The following is a 16,142-nucleotide window of genomic DNA, read 5'->3' on the forward strand; positions in this document are numbered from 1 at the left end:
GGAGGGGGAGGGTCTGGAAGAGATTGAGGTGGTGTCTGTGGCTGGAGCAGGAGGAGCGGGAGGGTCTGCACAGACTGGGGGCGGAGTCTGTGGCTGAAGCAGGAGGATGGGGAGGGTCTGGCAGAGACTCGGGATGGTGTCTGTTGTTACATCACCAACTAGACTCTGCTAGACAGGAAAGCTCTACTCGGGGAGTGAGCATCTCCTCTAGAATCAGGAGAGAGCTGCTCACATGACTAGGTGTGCTATCTACGACACCATGCAGACAGGGAGAATAGTACAAACTGTCAGCATTCTGCAGCCTAGATACACACGCAAATTATACAGAAAGCCCAGACAACCCCTTTAACTTAAATGGGAGAGGGATGTGGGATTAGTCACTCAGGAGGAGTGGAAGGATAGCCTGGAGACACCAGGAAAAGTATCTATAAATACGACCCAAACAAAATCTCAATTATTTCTTATACACAGAGCCTATAGAACTCCTAGAATAATGTTTAGAATGGACATTAAGGCCGATGATCTGTGTCCACGGTGTGGAGGGAATAGGCAGATTTGGTCCATATGTTCTGATCCTGTACTCATCTAGCTGAGCTGCAGGAAGATGTTGGTAAGCTGATCTCAGAGGTTTTTAATACTCCTATTCCTCTAGCTTCCACGGTATGTGTGCTAGGTATGTGGCGGAGGTTAGAGATTCGCCTCCTATACAACTGGCAATAGCCAAGATTTTATAGCCAAGACGATAGTCTTATGCAAAATCAGATGGGTAAGGGAAAAAGGAAGGGGGGGGAGCGGATTGGTAGAGTTTTTTGAAATTCTGGAATTGTGGTGTTTTATTATATGTTATATTTTCTGTATCAAACTGCCTGTAAGATTTGTTTCTGTGTTAAATACAAATATAAAAAGGTTTTTGGTAAAAAAAACCAAAACACTTATACAAACCTCCGATGCTGGCGCCATTCCAGTGGCGTCATCACGTGCGTTCCCGGGGGTCATGTGAGGTTGTTACGTCCTGTGAGCCCAATAAGCGCTGGAATCACTGTCCCCACCTTCAGAAAAATCGAACATCACATGGAAATCAGAGCAGCCACAGCCCTGGCTTCCTGTTGATGTTCAATACGTTTGAAGGCGGGGACAGTTAAGTCGACACTGACTGAGCGCAGCACTCATGTGATATAACAACCCCGGGAACGTGAGTCCTGAAACCGCTGGAACGGCGCTGGCCCGGGAATTGAGAGTAGGAGTGTTTTTATTTTAACTAGGCCAAACATGAGGAATGACAAGGAGTTGTCCTACTAGTGGACAACTCCTTTATGAAGATACAATTTTCGGTTAAAACATTTCCAACATTGAAAAAGGCTTCTCCCCTGTGTGACTTCTCTAAAGTGTATTAAGACTTGATTTTCAAAGAAAACATTTCCGACATTAAGAATATAAAAAAAGGCTACTACCCTGTGTGACTGCTCTGGTGACTAAGAAGAGATGATCTCTTCACAAAGCATTTCCCACATTCTGAACAGGAAAAAGGCTTCACCCCTGTGTGGGTTCTCTGGTGCTTCACACAATCTGATTTCTGGTTAAAACATTTCCCACATTCTGAACATGAAAAAGGCTTCTCCCCTGTGTGGGTTCTCTGGTGCTTAACACAATCTGATTTCTCGTTAAAACATTTCCCACATTCTGAACATGAAAAAGGCTTCTCCCCTGTGTGGGTTCTCTGGTGCTTAACAAAAGCTGATTTATCGTTAAAACATTTCCCACATTCTGAACATGAAAAAGGCTTCTCCCCTGTGTGGGTTCTCTGGTGGTTTTTAAGATAAGCTTTACTGGTAAAACATTTCCCACATTCTGAACATAAAAAAGGCTTCTCCCCTGTGTGGGTTCTCTGGTGTATAACAAAACTTGATATCTGCGTAAAACATTTCCCACATTCTGAACATGAAAAAGGCTTCTCTCCTGTGTGGGTTCTATGGTGCTGAACACAAGCTGATTTATTGTTAAAACATTTCCCACATTCTGAACAAGAAAAAGGCTTCTCACCTGTGTGAGTTCTCTGGTGTATAACAAAACCGGATATCTGTGTAAAACATTTCCCACATTCTGAACATGAAAAAGGCTTCTCCCCTGTGTGGGTTCTATGGTGCTTAACACAAGCTGATTTATTGTTAAAACATTTCCCACATTCTGAACATGAAAAAGGCTTCTCCCCTGTGTGGGTTCTCTGGTGTTTAACACAAGCTGATTTATCATTGAAACATTTCCCACATTCTGAACATGAAAAAGGCTTCTCCCCTGTGTGGGTTCTATAGTGCTTAACACAGTCTGATTTCTGGTTAAAACATTTCCCACATTCTGAACATGAAAACGGCTTCTCCCCTGTGTGAGTTCTCTGGTGTCTAACAAATTCTGATTTCATGTTAAAATATTTCCCACATTCTGAACATGAAAATGGCTTCTCCCCTGTGCGAGTTTTCTGGTGTCTAACAAAATCTGATTTCTTGTTAAAACATTTCCCACTCTTGGAACAAGAAAATCTATTCTGTGTTGTGTGAATTTTTTGATGTTTAGGAAAAGACTTTTGGAGGGGAAAACTATTACCATATTCTGAACCTGAAAACGGCTTCTTAGCTCTAGGAGCAGTTCGTTTTTTAATGCTTATTTTGTGACTTTGATTTTCCTTAGTAGTCGGTAATGAATCAAAAAACAGGACCTGTTTCAGTGGATCAGATGACAGATCTTTGCTGTGAAGGGATGATGGTATATCTGGAGTAATGGTATTCATTTCAATTGTATCCTGTGGGATCTCAACATCATCTGATTTAGAAATTGAAGATGTCAGCTGTCCCTCTGATCTCCTGGTACAGTCATCTGCCAAGAATAAAACCAATCATTATTACTGACTGTAGAAATGGAAAATTATGTAAAAATATTGAATTATTCACCAAGACAATGACAGTTCAGTCTAATAGAAAACCTCATAGGATGAACCAGTGGAGTGTTGTGTTCAACTGTTTGTTCATTCTGCCTCCTAAATATGCAATAAAAACCCACCAAACAATATTATGTAGGTGAATATAATACCAATAAAAACTTGTACACATCTTACAAAAAACAAACCCCACTCAGGTCCATCATCTGCCAGGGGAACAACAGAGGTTTCCACATTATTAGTGGCTCAAAGGCTCTTGAAAAGCAACATGGCTTCCATAAACCAATCCAGCAAAATTACCTCTCCCAAAGTCAAAGCTCCCCTCCGCTTCTGAGCCTTGCAGTGCGCCCAAACCACATTTAGCATCCATGTATTTGGCATTACTATAGTGAGAAGAACCCACTTAATTGATGGCGTGTGCCTCCTGGAGCACAATCTGGGCACTATGTGTTGGGTAATGAAATTATATATTTGTAATTTTCACTCTCCAACATCCACTGCGTGCTAATTTCTGGAAAGTGCCTGTGGAGTCAAAATAGTCACTACTCTAATAGATTATTTCACTGAGGGTTAAAAATTCCAAAATGGAGTCATTTTATGGTGATTTCTAGTGCTCTGATTTTCTGTCATTTTGTCACATTAGGGCTTCTGTAAATGGTGGGTCCCATCTCCTCTGGGATCTGCTCCTGTGACGTCTGCTTCTGTCACCAGGAGCCGCCTTATTCATTCTGCATGCAGCGCTGGTGATGGAGGAGACATCAGAACCAGAAAGTGACACATGTCAGATTTGCAAAAATGGCCCTGATTAGGAACACAAAACTGGCTGCAGGAAACGGTTAAGTCAGAGTATTTTGGGAACTAACTACTGTAGCAAAAAACTGCGAGTAACGACAATATCACATCTACTGAAATGATCCAACTCAACATTCTTCATCAGTAAAAAATAAGTAACTAGTGGTGAAACCTCTCTGGGGTAAGTGGAGTATGGGGCTCGGTGGCTCTTGGCAATATAAACTAACGAAAGGGCCAATATTTTCAGTCAGAGGAGTTTCAAGAAATTAGTTATTCGGTTTTAAAAGAAATTGAACAGTCAGGATAAACTGAAATTCTGTTGTTATTGTACAGAAATTCACACTTGGCCTCACTGCACATTTAATGTTGGCAATCATAAAGGTAAAATTTAGCCAGAAAGACTGGACCTGGTCTTGTAGGAACCATATGAGCACATTCAGCAGCACAGAAGGGAGAGAAGGTAGATTCATCCAATAAGATATCAGGGTTCTAGGAAGCCAACAGCATCATTACCCTCCGCTTTCTCTTACAGGCCCATCATAATATTTTTCTTCAAGCGATTTTCTAACTTGTCAGCAAATTCTATGTACGCTGTCATTTGGCTTTGTAGTTTACAGATCGAGTCAGGATCTTCTAATCCCAAGAAATAAGTGGATCCTCCAGGTTGTAAGTTCTATAGAAAAGGGCTTTCATTGCCCAAAGTCAATTGAACAATTTTTGGTGGAGGAGAATGTTGTGGTCTAGAGGCAAAATGGTGATCACACGATTGTGATATGGCCGGACTACACCACCGATAAAGCAGCCACAGTCGGTGACTGAGAAGAAGCTGTGACTTCTCTGCATTTAGTGGTTACTACTCACCTGGGTAGTCATATGTAGGAATCTCCTCTTTACACCACTCATCACCCCTCACATATGTCTCTGTAGTATTAATATGGGTCAGATCTTCACCCTGAAACAAATATTGTAAAAGTCACAGACAGATGGAGAAGTCCCATCTATGATCAGCTCTAATCCTGCCATCTCCACCATTCTCATTACACAAGTATCTACTATATAATTGTCTTATCCCGTCTGTCTGTCTGTCTTTCTGTCTGTCTGTCCTGGAAATCCCGGGTCGCTGATTGGTCCGGCCGCGGCCAATCAGCGATGCGGCATTTCTGAAAAACATGGCGGCCGTTAGCGGCTCATGTGCGGCACGGAGGTCAGCGGCGATGCAGCCAGGAGATGCAGCCGGATATCTCGCAGCTTAAGTCGACCGACCGCAGGCGCCGCTGACCTACATGCGGCTATCATCGGGAGATCAGCGGCTACGGCCACTTATCTCCCGAGGACAAGTGTGACGCCCCTCCCCTCCCTTCCTCTCCTCTCCCCTCCCCTCTCCTCCCGTCCCTCCCCCTTCTCGATCAGGACCCCGGCACCCAGCGTCATACTTACCCCTCCCCTCCTCTCCTCTCCTCTCCCCTCCCGTCCCTCCCCAAGCTCGATCAGGACCCCGGCACCCGGCGTCATACTTACCCCTCCCCTCCCCTCTCCTCTCCTCCCGTCCCTCCCCCTGCTCGATCAGGACCCCGGCACCGGCGTCATACTTACCCCTCCCCGTGCCTCCGCAGCAGCTCCTGTGTCTTCCGCTGATGCTCTGTGACGTCTCAGGTCAGAGGGCGCGGTGACGTCTTTACACCGCGCTCTCTCCTGACCGGTCACAGCGCACAGCGTCAACATGCGGGCTACGCTGGAGTCCAGAGAAGCAGCTGAGAAGGGAGGTGAGTATTGGATTTTTTTTTTTGTATGGGGCCATAGGGGACCTGCATGGGGCACTATGGGGGGATGGATATACAGGGGATATGACTTCCTGCATGGGGCATTATATGGGGGGGGGGTGACATCCTACATGGGGTATTATATGGGGGGGGGAGAGGTGACATCCTACATGGGGCATTATATGGGGGAGAGGTGACATCCTGCATGGGGCATTATATGGGGGGGAGAGGTCACATCCTGCATGGGCATTATATGGGGGGAGAGGTCACATCCTGCATGGGGCATTATATGGGGGAGAGGTGACATCCTGCATGGGGCATTATATGGGGGGAGAGGTGACATCCTGCATGGGACATTATATGGGGGGAGAGGTGACATCCTGCATGGGACATTATATGGGGGGAGAGGTCACATCCTGCATGGGACATTATATGGGGGGAGAGGTCACATCCTACATGGGGCATTATATGGGGGAGAGGTGACATCCTGCATGGGGCATTATATACGGGGGATGTGACTTCCTGCATGGGGTATTATATACTGGGGATGTGACTTCCTGCATGGGGCATTATAAAGGAGGGTCGGGAGACATATGCTAGAATACCCGATGCGCTAGAATCGGGCCACCATCTAGTAAAACATATAATCCTGGTGGATAAAACAAGACGGAGCACAAAACCTTCACAGCCATCTACACATCATAGGGGAGATCTCATGACACCTTCTCCCCATCTACCTGATGATCCTGAGGAACATTGGGGTCTTCTTGTTTACAGTCCTGTGGAAGAAGCGGACAGGGACATCTCTCTGGTGTTGTCCTCTTGCTGGATAGATCTGGAGGAAACATATAGAGGGACTGAACTCATTCTTTACATACAGATAATTATAGGCCGTGTGTATTTAGTCCTGTCTATTACCTGGTGATGTTATGGGCTCGGGAACCTCCATCATGACGTCCTTGTACAGATCTTTGTGTCCTTCTAAATACTCCCACTCCTCCATGGAGAAATAGACAGCGACATCCTGACATCTTATAGGAACCTGACACACACAATGATACAGTCATGCCGCCGATCCCTTCATAGCGTTACTGTATAATGTTCCAGCATTCCCAGCAGTGTCACCTCTGAAGTCAGCAGCTCAATCATCTTATAGGTGAGTTCTAGCATCTTCTGGTCATTGATGTCCTCATGTATCAGGAGGTGAGATGGAGGCCCCATGATTGGGCTCAGGGGTCTTCCCCATCCCTCAGACACAGGGTCCTGACAGTGCTCACTAGAGGTCTTCTTCACTACTGTGTAATCCTGGTTATGGAGAGACACATTAATAAATCTCCCTCGAGACATTTCCAGAGTCCTCACCTCTCCAGTTCTGTTCATCTGTTATTCCCATAGATAAGAATGATGTAATGTGACGTCATCAGAATCTCTCACCTCTCCAGTAAGACGGAAGAGGATCTCTAGGGTGAGGTGTAATATCCTCTCCGCCATCTTGTCTCTGTCCATTTCCATCTTTGATGGGTAATTCAGAAAAATTCTCTTCTATAGTAGATGTCCACTTAGAGCATCCGATATTGTAGAGACCTGAATGAGAAGAAGATGAGCCGATGTAACATCATAAAAATCCTGTGTAATAATACAATTACTGGAGACAATAAGGGGAAACATATAAGGAGATTTATTATTTTACAGTATTTAGTTTCCTTCTTTACACCTACTAATAAAACATATACATTTTAGGCCACAGACAACAAGCAGTTTCTTCCTCTGAGTCTGTAGCTGAACACATTTCTCAGACTCATCTCACTTATTGCTAATTCTTGTCTAATTTACAGATACTGGAATCAACATTAGCAATACTGCAGGAGATATTCATTACACGTGACATAAGAAATAACTACTTCATGATGAGGATGACATCTTCATCTTCTACTACAGCACTAGAAACATATTTGGCCACAGTCCGTCACTGACTACATCACCACCGGCTGTCTATATGAATGTTTCCCGTCTTCCCCGGACTGTAATCTTCTATCACGTAAGATCTCATGTCTGATTTACACACAGATGTTTGAGGCTTTTATAAAAGCTTTTATGTTTGCACAAACACCGTGGACAGAAATTATTTGATACCAAAGTCTCCATGTAGAGTGTTTTATTGAGTTTAGTTCTGGCCTTAGGCTTTCCTATATTACAAGACAAAACACCAGAAAAAAAGCAGAAATTGAAATGTTTCAAAAGAAAATTTGACAAACAATTCTTGTAAAAAGAAAAAAAACATGCAAAAAGCAGAAGACATTTTATTATTTTTTAAATAACAGAAAATTAACTCTTTTCAGCACCAGAACATAGATGTACACCGCAGGGATGGCAAAGGTGCAGTTGCAACAAAAACCCTGGCAGTTTACCCACTTGCTGCTGTTAAGTGCAAACATGGCATCTAAGAAGGTTTGACAGAGTCTGGCTGTATGGGGTTGTTAGTATTACACTGACAGGCAGTGATGATACACGGCACTACAGTAGTACAGTGCATCACCTGAGCAATCAGACCCCGGTATGTTGTAGGATTGCACTAATGAAAGTTGTTTCAAAAAGTTTAAAGAAAGGTTTAACGTGAACAATAATATCAGTTTTAGCAACAAGAAATATCCGTCACTATAGGGAAAACAGACTCCCTGCACAATGTTAGGTAAATCATGTCCATAACAACTTTATTATACTCTATTATCCTATACACAATGGCATAGATAGAAATCACAGGTTCCTCAAACAGCTGAAAAGGGGAAAAAAAAAAGTATTATATATATCATATCTCCCAACTCTGCAGATCGAATGCTACTGTATTACTTGGCAGCCCTGGACCAGATGGTATGAAGATGAATGAGGGAGACTAAATTCCAAAAATAATCTTTTCTTTACTTAACAAGAACTTGATGAGAATTATATACATCAGATAGTAGGCACAACACTTTATGAATGACCACTGTGGTAGATCTGCTCACTTGGCTGCACATGGAGGTAGAAAAGAAATACTGTCTCTTTAAATTTTAAGTTGGTTAATTAAGCAGCATAAACCAAATGTAGAGTTCATGAAAGTAAACACAGCTCATCTGGCATAACGGCAAAACAAAATAAGATAGTGTCCAGCAAAGTACTTGGACCGGCCACTCAGGATTAGCAAAAACCACACGGTTGAGGTTAGCAGAAACAAACCCAAACTCCTCTCTCTGGCCTTCAGATACTGACCACCTCTTGAGTCGATAGGCTGGCTCTTTATAGCCCAAACCATGCCCTGGAGTGGAAATAAGGTGGATGGCGTCCCGCCCAGCACTTAGCCATCCACATGAAAAACATGCCCTTGTAAACCTGGCTATTTACCCTCTCTGCACCTAATGAGCAGGAGAAACTTCCATATTTCACATCACTGTAGCCAATAGTCTCAGTGAAACATATCTCCCCTCCAGTATTCTGCGAGTGACTTTGTCACATATCTCCCCCCGCTCTGCCCCAAGCCAGGGGTTTTGTCACCTTCACTTACTAAACATGGAAGTCTGGACAGGGCATCAGCATTCCTATGTAGCTTCCCGGGCCTATGTTCAACCGAGAAACTAAAGTCCTGGAGTGCTAAAAACCACCTAGTCACCCGGGCATTCTTCCCCATCCATCTCAGGGGTGCATGGTCTGAAACTAACCTAAACGTCTGACCTAACAGGTAGTGTCTCAGAGTGTCAACTGCCCACTTTATGGACACGCACTCCTTTTCCACAATAGCATAGTTTTTCTCACAAGTCGAGAGTTTTCTGCTTAGATAAAAGGGGAGGAACATCCTGTGTTCTATTTCTTGAGACAACACGGCTCCTACCCCAACTTCTGAGGCATCCGTCTGGACTATGAACTCCTTATTGAAATCAGGGGCAATCAAAACCGGCTGCTTACACAGGGCAAGCTTCAATTCCTGGAAAGCCATCTCTGCCTCAAAAGACCAATTGGCCATTTCCATCTTTGTATCTTTCAATAGGTCGGTCAGTGGTGCGGCTATGATGGAGAAATTTGGGATAAACCGCCGATCGTACTCCACCAGTTCTAGAAAGGGTCAAACCTGTTTTTTGGAGGCCAGTTGTGGTCCATTCTGGATTGCTTCCACCTTCTTTACTTGCGGCTTTATTTCGCCCCTTCCGACAATATCGCCCAAGTACTTCACCTCTTCTTTCACCATAGCACACTTCTACAGGTTAATGGTAAAGCCGGCCTTCCTCAGCGCATTCAGAACCGCCTGGACTTTCTGTAGGTGACTTCCCAATCTGGACTGAAGATCACGATGTAGTCTAGATAAGCGGCGACGTACTTCCTGTGCGAGGCTAGGATCCGATCCATGGTCCTCTGGAAGGTAGCCGGGGCTCCTTGCATCTGGGTGTACTGAAAACACCTGTCTGGTGTAGAGAAGGAAGTCTTCTCCTTCAAACTTGGAGACAGGAGGATTTGCCAGAACCCTTTTGTTAGGTCCAGGGTGGTGATGTACCTGGCTGGCCCTAGCCTTTCAATAAGTTTGTCTACCCGGGGCATCGGGTACATGTCAAATTCAGACACTTCATTTAGCCTTCTGTAATCATTACAGAACCGCCACTCTCCGTCCGGCTTTGGCACAAGCACAATGGGGCTGGACCAGCTGCTCTTTGACTCCTCGACACCCAGGTTCAACATTCTCCGCACCTCCTTGGAGATTACCTTGCGGCGGGCCTCGTGGATTAGATACGGCCTCTGGTTCACCTGTACATGCGGTTCCGTCTGGATATCATGTTCCACAACCGGCATGCACACTGGCAACTCCGAAAACAGGTCTCCGTTTCGCTGAAGCAACTCTCTGCAGTGTTGCTTCTGGGCCAGTGACAGGATCTCTGCTACTGCGACATCCTTGGCCTTGGCTTCAAGATGGTTCTCCAAGCACATAGGTTCCACCAGTTCCCTGTCCTGCCAGGGTTCGAGCAGGATAATGTAATATACCTGGTATGGCTTTCTTCTTCCTGGTTGGTGTACCTTGTAGTTGACATTACTCAACTTTTCGACATCCTCGTATGGACCTTGCCACCTGGCCAGGAATTTACTTTCCACAGTGGGTATTAACACCAACACCCAAGCTAAACTGTCTCAGCCTCGCCGCCCAGTTGTAGACCCGAGCTTGAACCTCTTGGGATTGAAGGAGGCTCTCCCTCACAATTGGCATCACCTTCTCTATCCGGTCCTGCATTTGGGCCACATGCTCGATGACGCTCCTGTGGGGTGTCACCTTGGCTCCCCAAGTTTCCTTTGCAATATCCAGAAGTCCGTGAGGAGCCGACCATATAGCAGCTTGAAGGGGGAGAATCCTGTAGACGCCTGGGGAACTTCGCTAACTGAGAACAGCGGGTAGGGGAGTAAGACAATTCCAGTCTCTGCCATCCTTTTCCATCACCTTCTTCAACATGGACTTCAGGGTCTTGTTAAATCTTTCCACGAGGCTGTCCGCCTGCAGATGGTACATGGAGGTTCTGAGCTGTGTAATTTGGAGAGCCGTACACAACTCCCTCATCACTTTTGACATAAACGGGGTTCCCTGGTCCGTCAAGATCTCCTTTGGAAAGCCCGTCCGGGAGAAAATATGCACAAGCTCTCTGGCGATACTCGCAGCAGAGGAGTTTCTCAATGGTACCGCCTCTGCATACCGAGTTGCATAGTCCAACACTACCATGATGTATTGGTGCCCCCTGGCATACTTGACCAGGGGCCCGACAAGGTCCATTGCAATCCAGTCAAATGGGACCTCTATAATAGGAAATGGCACTAGAGGGCTTCGGAAGTGGGACACGGGAGCAGTTAGCTGACAGGTGGGGCAGGACTGGCAGTAATTAACTTTCCCTGTGACATCCAGACCAGTAGAACCTCTGCAAGACCCACTCTTGGGTTTTCTCTACTTCCAGATGTCCACATAAAATATAAGAATGGGCCAGGTCTAACACTCTACGTCTATAGGGACACAGCACCAGCAACTGCTCTACCACTTCCCCTTTTGGTTTAGTGACCCGATAAAGTAGTTCCTCATTTAGTGTGAAATATGGGAACCTGGTTTCAGCCCCCGGCTCTTGAGCAACCCCATTTACCACAGACACATTATCAAATGCATTTTTCAATGTGGGACCGTCTCAGTCTGCATTGGGAATTCAACATAGTGGGATCGGCTGCTTCCTGAGTCACGTGGTACACCTGCTTTCTGTCATAATTCCCAGAACAGGCTAAAGTCCCGCCCTATTATCACTGGGTGTAGCAGGTCCTTAACTACTTCCACCTAATGGGACTCAGCGCCGCAGTTAGTTTAATAGTCACTCTGGCAACTTGCAGTCTTTAGCATCCCCGTGAATACAGCGGACACCCACGTTTTTCCCGGGTATCAACCTGTCGGGGAGTGTGGCCATTATCAGAGTCACCAAACTCCCTGAGTCCAAGAGTCCCGTTACCAGTATCCCATTGATTGTTACGGGACATGCCTATGGCCCCTCACCGAGCCGTCAGTCCACACTGCAAGCTGGCTAGGCATAATATGAACAGCGCCTGCGCAGGCTGCAATCCATCTGCTCGGAGGACATAAGACAACGGGCAGCTATGTGTCCGGGACCGTATCATCTCTAACAGGTCAAGTTTTTACCAGCGACTTTTGGCAATCCCTCATCGACCCCTTAGGATCTCGAACTCCCCCCAGTTGTGGCTCTACTACCCCTCTTTTGAGAATTCGGGCTCTTTCTGGGTACTCCAGTATGGGGATGCGACCACACCCGACTTCCTTAGGGACCTCTCGACCACCTGGTACCTTTCTACTAGTCCAACTAGGTCGTCTGCATTTTGGGGGTCCCCCTGGACAAACCAGGTGTGCACCGGCCATGGAAGCCAGTGTATAAATCTGTCTAAAACAACTCATTCGACCATCTGGGGTAGAGTTGAGGAGTCCGGCTGCAACCACTTTTTTTCAAGATTTAGTAAGTCAAACATCTGGGAGCGAGGGGGTTTGTCACCACAATACGCCCAGTGGTGGACCCTTTGGGCTCAAACTGACAGTCACTCCAACACGTGCCAAAATTTCCGTTTTTAAATTTAGCATACTCCTGTGCATCCTGTAATGCCAGGTCATAATAAGCCTTTTGCGACTCGCCAGTTAGATAGGGAGCTAGCACCTCCGCCCACTGCTTCGGCGGCAGCCTCTCTTGCTCTGCTACCTGTCAAAAATGCCTCCACATCATCACCTGGGGTCATCTTTTGCATGGCTCGTCTTACTGCTTTCCGGACGTACAAGTCATCACCTGGACTTGGGGGAGGGGCTGCCGGCCTCCCACAAACCGCCTCTGTGAGCAACTCAATCTGATGCTGCTGTCGGTACTGGTCTTGCTGATGCTACTGTTGTCGGAACTGGTCTTGTTGCTGCTGCTGCTGTCCGTATGATCTTGCAGCTGTTGCTGCTGCTGTTGTAAGATCTGTTGCATCAGTAGCTTACTCATCTCCTGATGTTCCAGTTGTTGCTGTTGGGCCATCTGTTGCTGCTGTTGGGCCTTCACAGGGCGCTGAAGCAGGTCCTCCATGCTGTCTGACTCCGCCTCCTGGCTCACTTCCGCCTTCACCCAGGACACTCACTCGCTTGTAGCAGTCACACGTGTTTGCTGGGAATGCTGCCCGCACTTCTAACACCACCAGTGGTAGATCTGCTCACTCGGCTGCACATGGAGGTAGAAAAGGAATACTGTCTCTTTAAATTTTCAGTTGGTTTATGAAGCAGCATAAAACAATGTAGAGTTCATGAAAATAAACACAGCTCATCTGGCCTAATGGCAAAACAAAATAAGAAAGTGTCCAGCAAAGTCCTAGCAACGGCCACTCAGGATTAGCAAAAACCACACGCTTCAGGTTAGCACAAACAAACACAAGCTCCTCTCTTTGGAGCTGGCCTCCAGATATGACCATCTCCTGAGTCAATAGGCTGGCTCTTTATAGCCCAAACCACGCCCTGAAGTGGAGATAGGGTGGATGGCGTCCCTCCAAGCCATCCACCTGTAAAGCATGCCCTTGTAAACCTGGCTATTAACCCTCTCTGCACCTAATGTGCAGGAGAAACTTCCATGATTCGCATCACTGAAGCAAATAGTCTCAGTAAAACATATCTCCCCTCCAGTATTCTGCCAGTGACTTTGTCACACCCCCCCAAGGCAATGTTCTGTACTGTAGTGTTTAAGTAGGCCTCCTGGCCTGAGCCATGTGCCTCATCCTGCTGCTCACCTTAGCAAAGTTTTATCCCTATAATTAAGTCTCCAGGCCTTCTGCTGCCCTTGGGCAAAGTTCTGTACTGGTTAAGTAGGCCTCCTGGCTGAGATAAAGACATCACCCTGTAGGGTGCATGGCCTGGCCGGACATGTGAGTGGAAGTGTGCTAGGAGTGCTCCTGGGATAAGCATCCTAATGGAGGATCCACTGGGCCCCTAACTACATAAGAAGTGGTATTAGCCCTTCTATACACGTCCTAGCACTGACCGATGTGCATAGGAGGCGCGATCATGGCCGGAGGAGCAGCAGCGAGACGAAGGGGAGCAGCAGCAGGAGGGAATAGAGGCATCCAAGATGGCACATACTCCTCTGCAACAGGCACCAGTACAGGAAGTCAGTGGCTGCAGGCACAGCACTGAGGCAGGCTGGCTTCGTTAAAGCTGCAAGCACAGGAGCCTGAACTGGCAATGAGGCACATATATGGGTGCTACGCCAGATGACCTAGTCACCAGACCTGAACCCCATCGAGATGGTTTGGCAGAGTGAAGGCAAAAGGGCCAACAAGTGCTAAGCATCTCTGGGAACTTCTTCAAGATTGTTGGAAGACCATTTCCGGTGACTACCTCTTGAAGCTCATCAAGAGAATGCCAAGAGTGTGCAAAGCAGTCATCAAAGCAAAAGGTGGCTACTTTGAAGAACCTAGAATATAAGACATATTTTCAGTTGTTTCACACTTTTTTGTTAAGTATATAATTCCACATGTGTTAATTCATAGTTTTGATGCCTTCAGTGTGAAAGTACAATTTTCAAAGTCATGAAAATACAGTAAAATTTTTAAATGAGGTGTGTCCAAACTTTTGGTCTGTAATGTACATATCATGGCGGTGTCTAATCATTTCTCTGTGCTCTCAGAGGAATTCAAGAACACTGCTAATAATGACTCTGAAAGTCCCTGAGCCCCGCAACCTCAGCCAGAAATCACAGCTTCCCACCATAAGGCTGCGTGCCCACGTTGCGTATTACAAGCGTATATGCTGCGGAATTTCCGCAGCGTAAACGCTTGTAAAACGCATGTATATCCGCACCCCATGGTCCCCAATGGCATTCCGCAATGTCAATGCCCATGCTGCGGATTTTTCCGCAGCGTATATGCTGCGGTCAAAAATCCGCAGCATGTTCATTAATTTTGCGTTTCCGCATGCGGAATCAATGTGCGGATGGTACCCAAGTCTGGAGGAGAGGAGACTCTCCTCCAGACCTGGGTACCAAAGAACCTGTAAAAAAAAGAATAAAATAAAGTTTATACTTATCTTCTGATGTTTTCCCGCCGTCGCGCTGCTGTGTGAAGGACCTGCCACGTCATGAGTCATGTGACCCATCACATGACTCAATGACGTCACCGCAGGTCCTGCATACAACAGCGTGAGCAGCTCAAGACTCCGGACGGGGCAGAGAATGCATCAGAAGGTGAGTATAAACTTTATTTTTTTATTTTTTACCATTCTGATTCTTTTTTTTTTAACTATTACTTGGTCACACTATATAAATCCATGCCGGTTGCATGGATTTATATAGTGTGAACAAGTTGTCAAGCACTTTTCCAAGTGCTGCTTAAATCACTTGGAGAAGTGCTTGATAACCCGCATGCGGAAATGCATGCAAATACGCTGCAAAGACGCCTCACAAACGCTTCTACCTGGCGGGAAAACCGCATGTAAAATCCGCATGCGATTTTCCCGCCAGGGAGAAGCGTAAAAAAATATGCTTCAGTTCCGCAACGTGGGCACATAGCCTAATACAGATCAGCACATTAAGGAGCCCACGTTAAAGGATGTGTTTATAGCTGTAACACAGTATGGATCTGCTTTAGCCTCACTTAGCAGTCAGATGGGAGAGATTAAAGAGGATCTTTCTTTTATGAGGCAAGTGATACAAAGGGTTAATGAACGCACTACAGCAGCAGAGGGCAAAATCAGTGATCTGGAGGATAAGCGTGGCGCCCCTGAGGGTTCGGTCACCACAGGGGTACTGCATCTCTTTAATGAGGTGTGGTAGCTCTCCTTCGAGGTAAGGATGGTGTAACTGTCAGGACCCCACCTCTGCATCCAACACTACACCTCTCCCACCCGAGGGGGGGGGGCTCATATGCACCAGGGTGCTGCCACACCCGGGATAAGTGGAGATGGGGGGAACCAAAAGATAGGGGGAACCTGGTAGTGGGTGAGGGTGGAGGACGCACATTTAGGTTACACAACAAAAATTCATATTTAATAAACAGCCATCTTGGGCTTAAGGTCTTTGACTCTGATCTTCATCACTGAATGTGGCTTTCTGTGTGAACCTGCAGCCGATGGGGACACGATCCTCGTACTCTTGCCTTGAGAC

The 16,142-nt window shown here is 46.3% G+C and overlaps 1 protein-coding gene across 3 annotated transcripts in view; it reads right to left on the reverse strand.

Annotated features, from left to right (window-relative positions):
* Nucleotides 1–343: 343 nt before the first annotated feature.
* LOC141192327 (uncharacterized) overlaps nt 344–16,142 on the reverse strand; it is an 85,686-nt gene continuing 69,887 nt past the window's right edge. For all 3 annotated transcript variants that reach the window (XM_073661826.1, XM_073661825.1, XM_073661827.1), the window contains exons 2-7: nt 6,916–7,065; nt 6,607–6,786; nt 6,400–6,523; nt 6,219–6,316; nt 4,583–4,673; nt 344–2,868 (exon numbers count right to left, since the gene is read on the reverse strand). In XM_073661826.1, coding sequence (XP_073517927.1) covers nt 1,448–2,868; nt 4,583–4,673; nt 6,219–6,316; nt 6,400–6,523; nt 6,607–6,786; nt 6,916–6,993 — 1,992 coding nt within the window. In that variant the 5' untranslated portion in view covers nt 6,994–7,065 and the 3' untranslated portion in view covers nt 344–1,447. The remainder of the gene's footprint in view (nt 2,869–4,582; nt 4,674–6,218; nt 6,317–6,399; nt 6,524–6,606; nt 6,787–6,915; nt 7,066–16,142) is intronic.

Source organism: Phyllobates terribilis, unplaced genomic scaffold, assembly GCF_046119375.1.
Source record: "Phyllobates terribilis strain yellow unplaced genomic scaffold, ASM4611937v1 Scaffold_60__1_contigs__length_8166268, whole genome shotgun sequence".
Lineage (NCBI taxonomy): Eukaryota > Metazoa > Chordata > Amphibia > Anura > Dendrobatidae > Phyllobates > Phyllobates terribilis.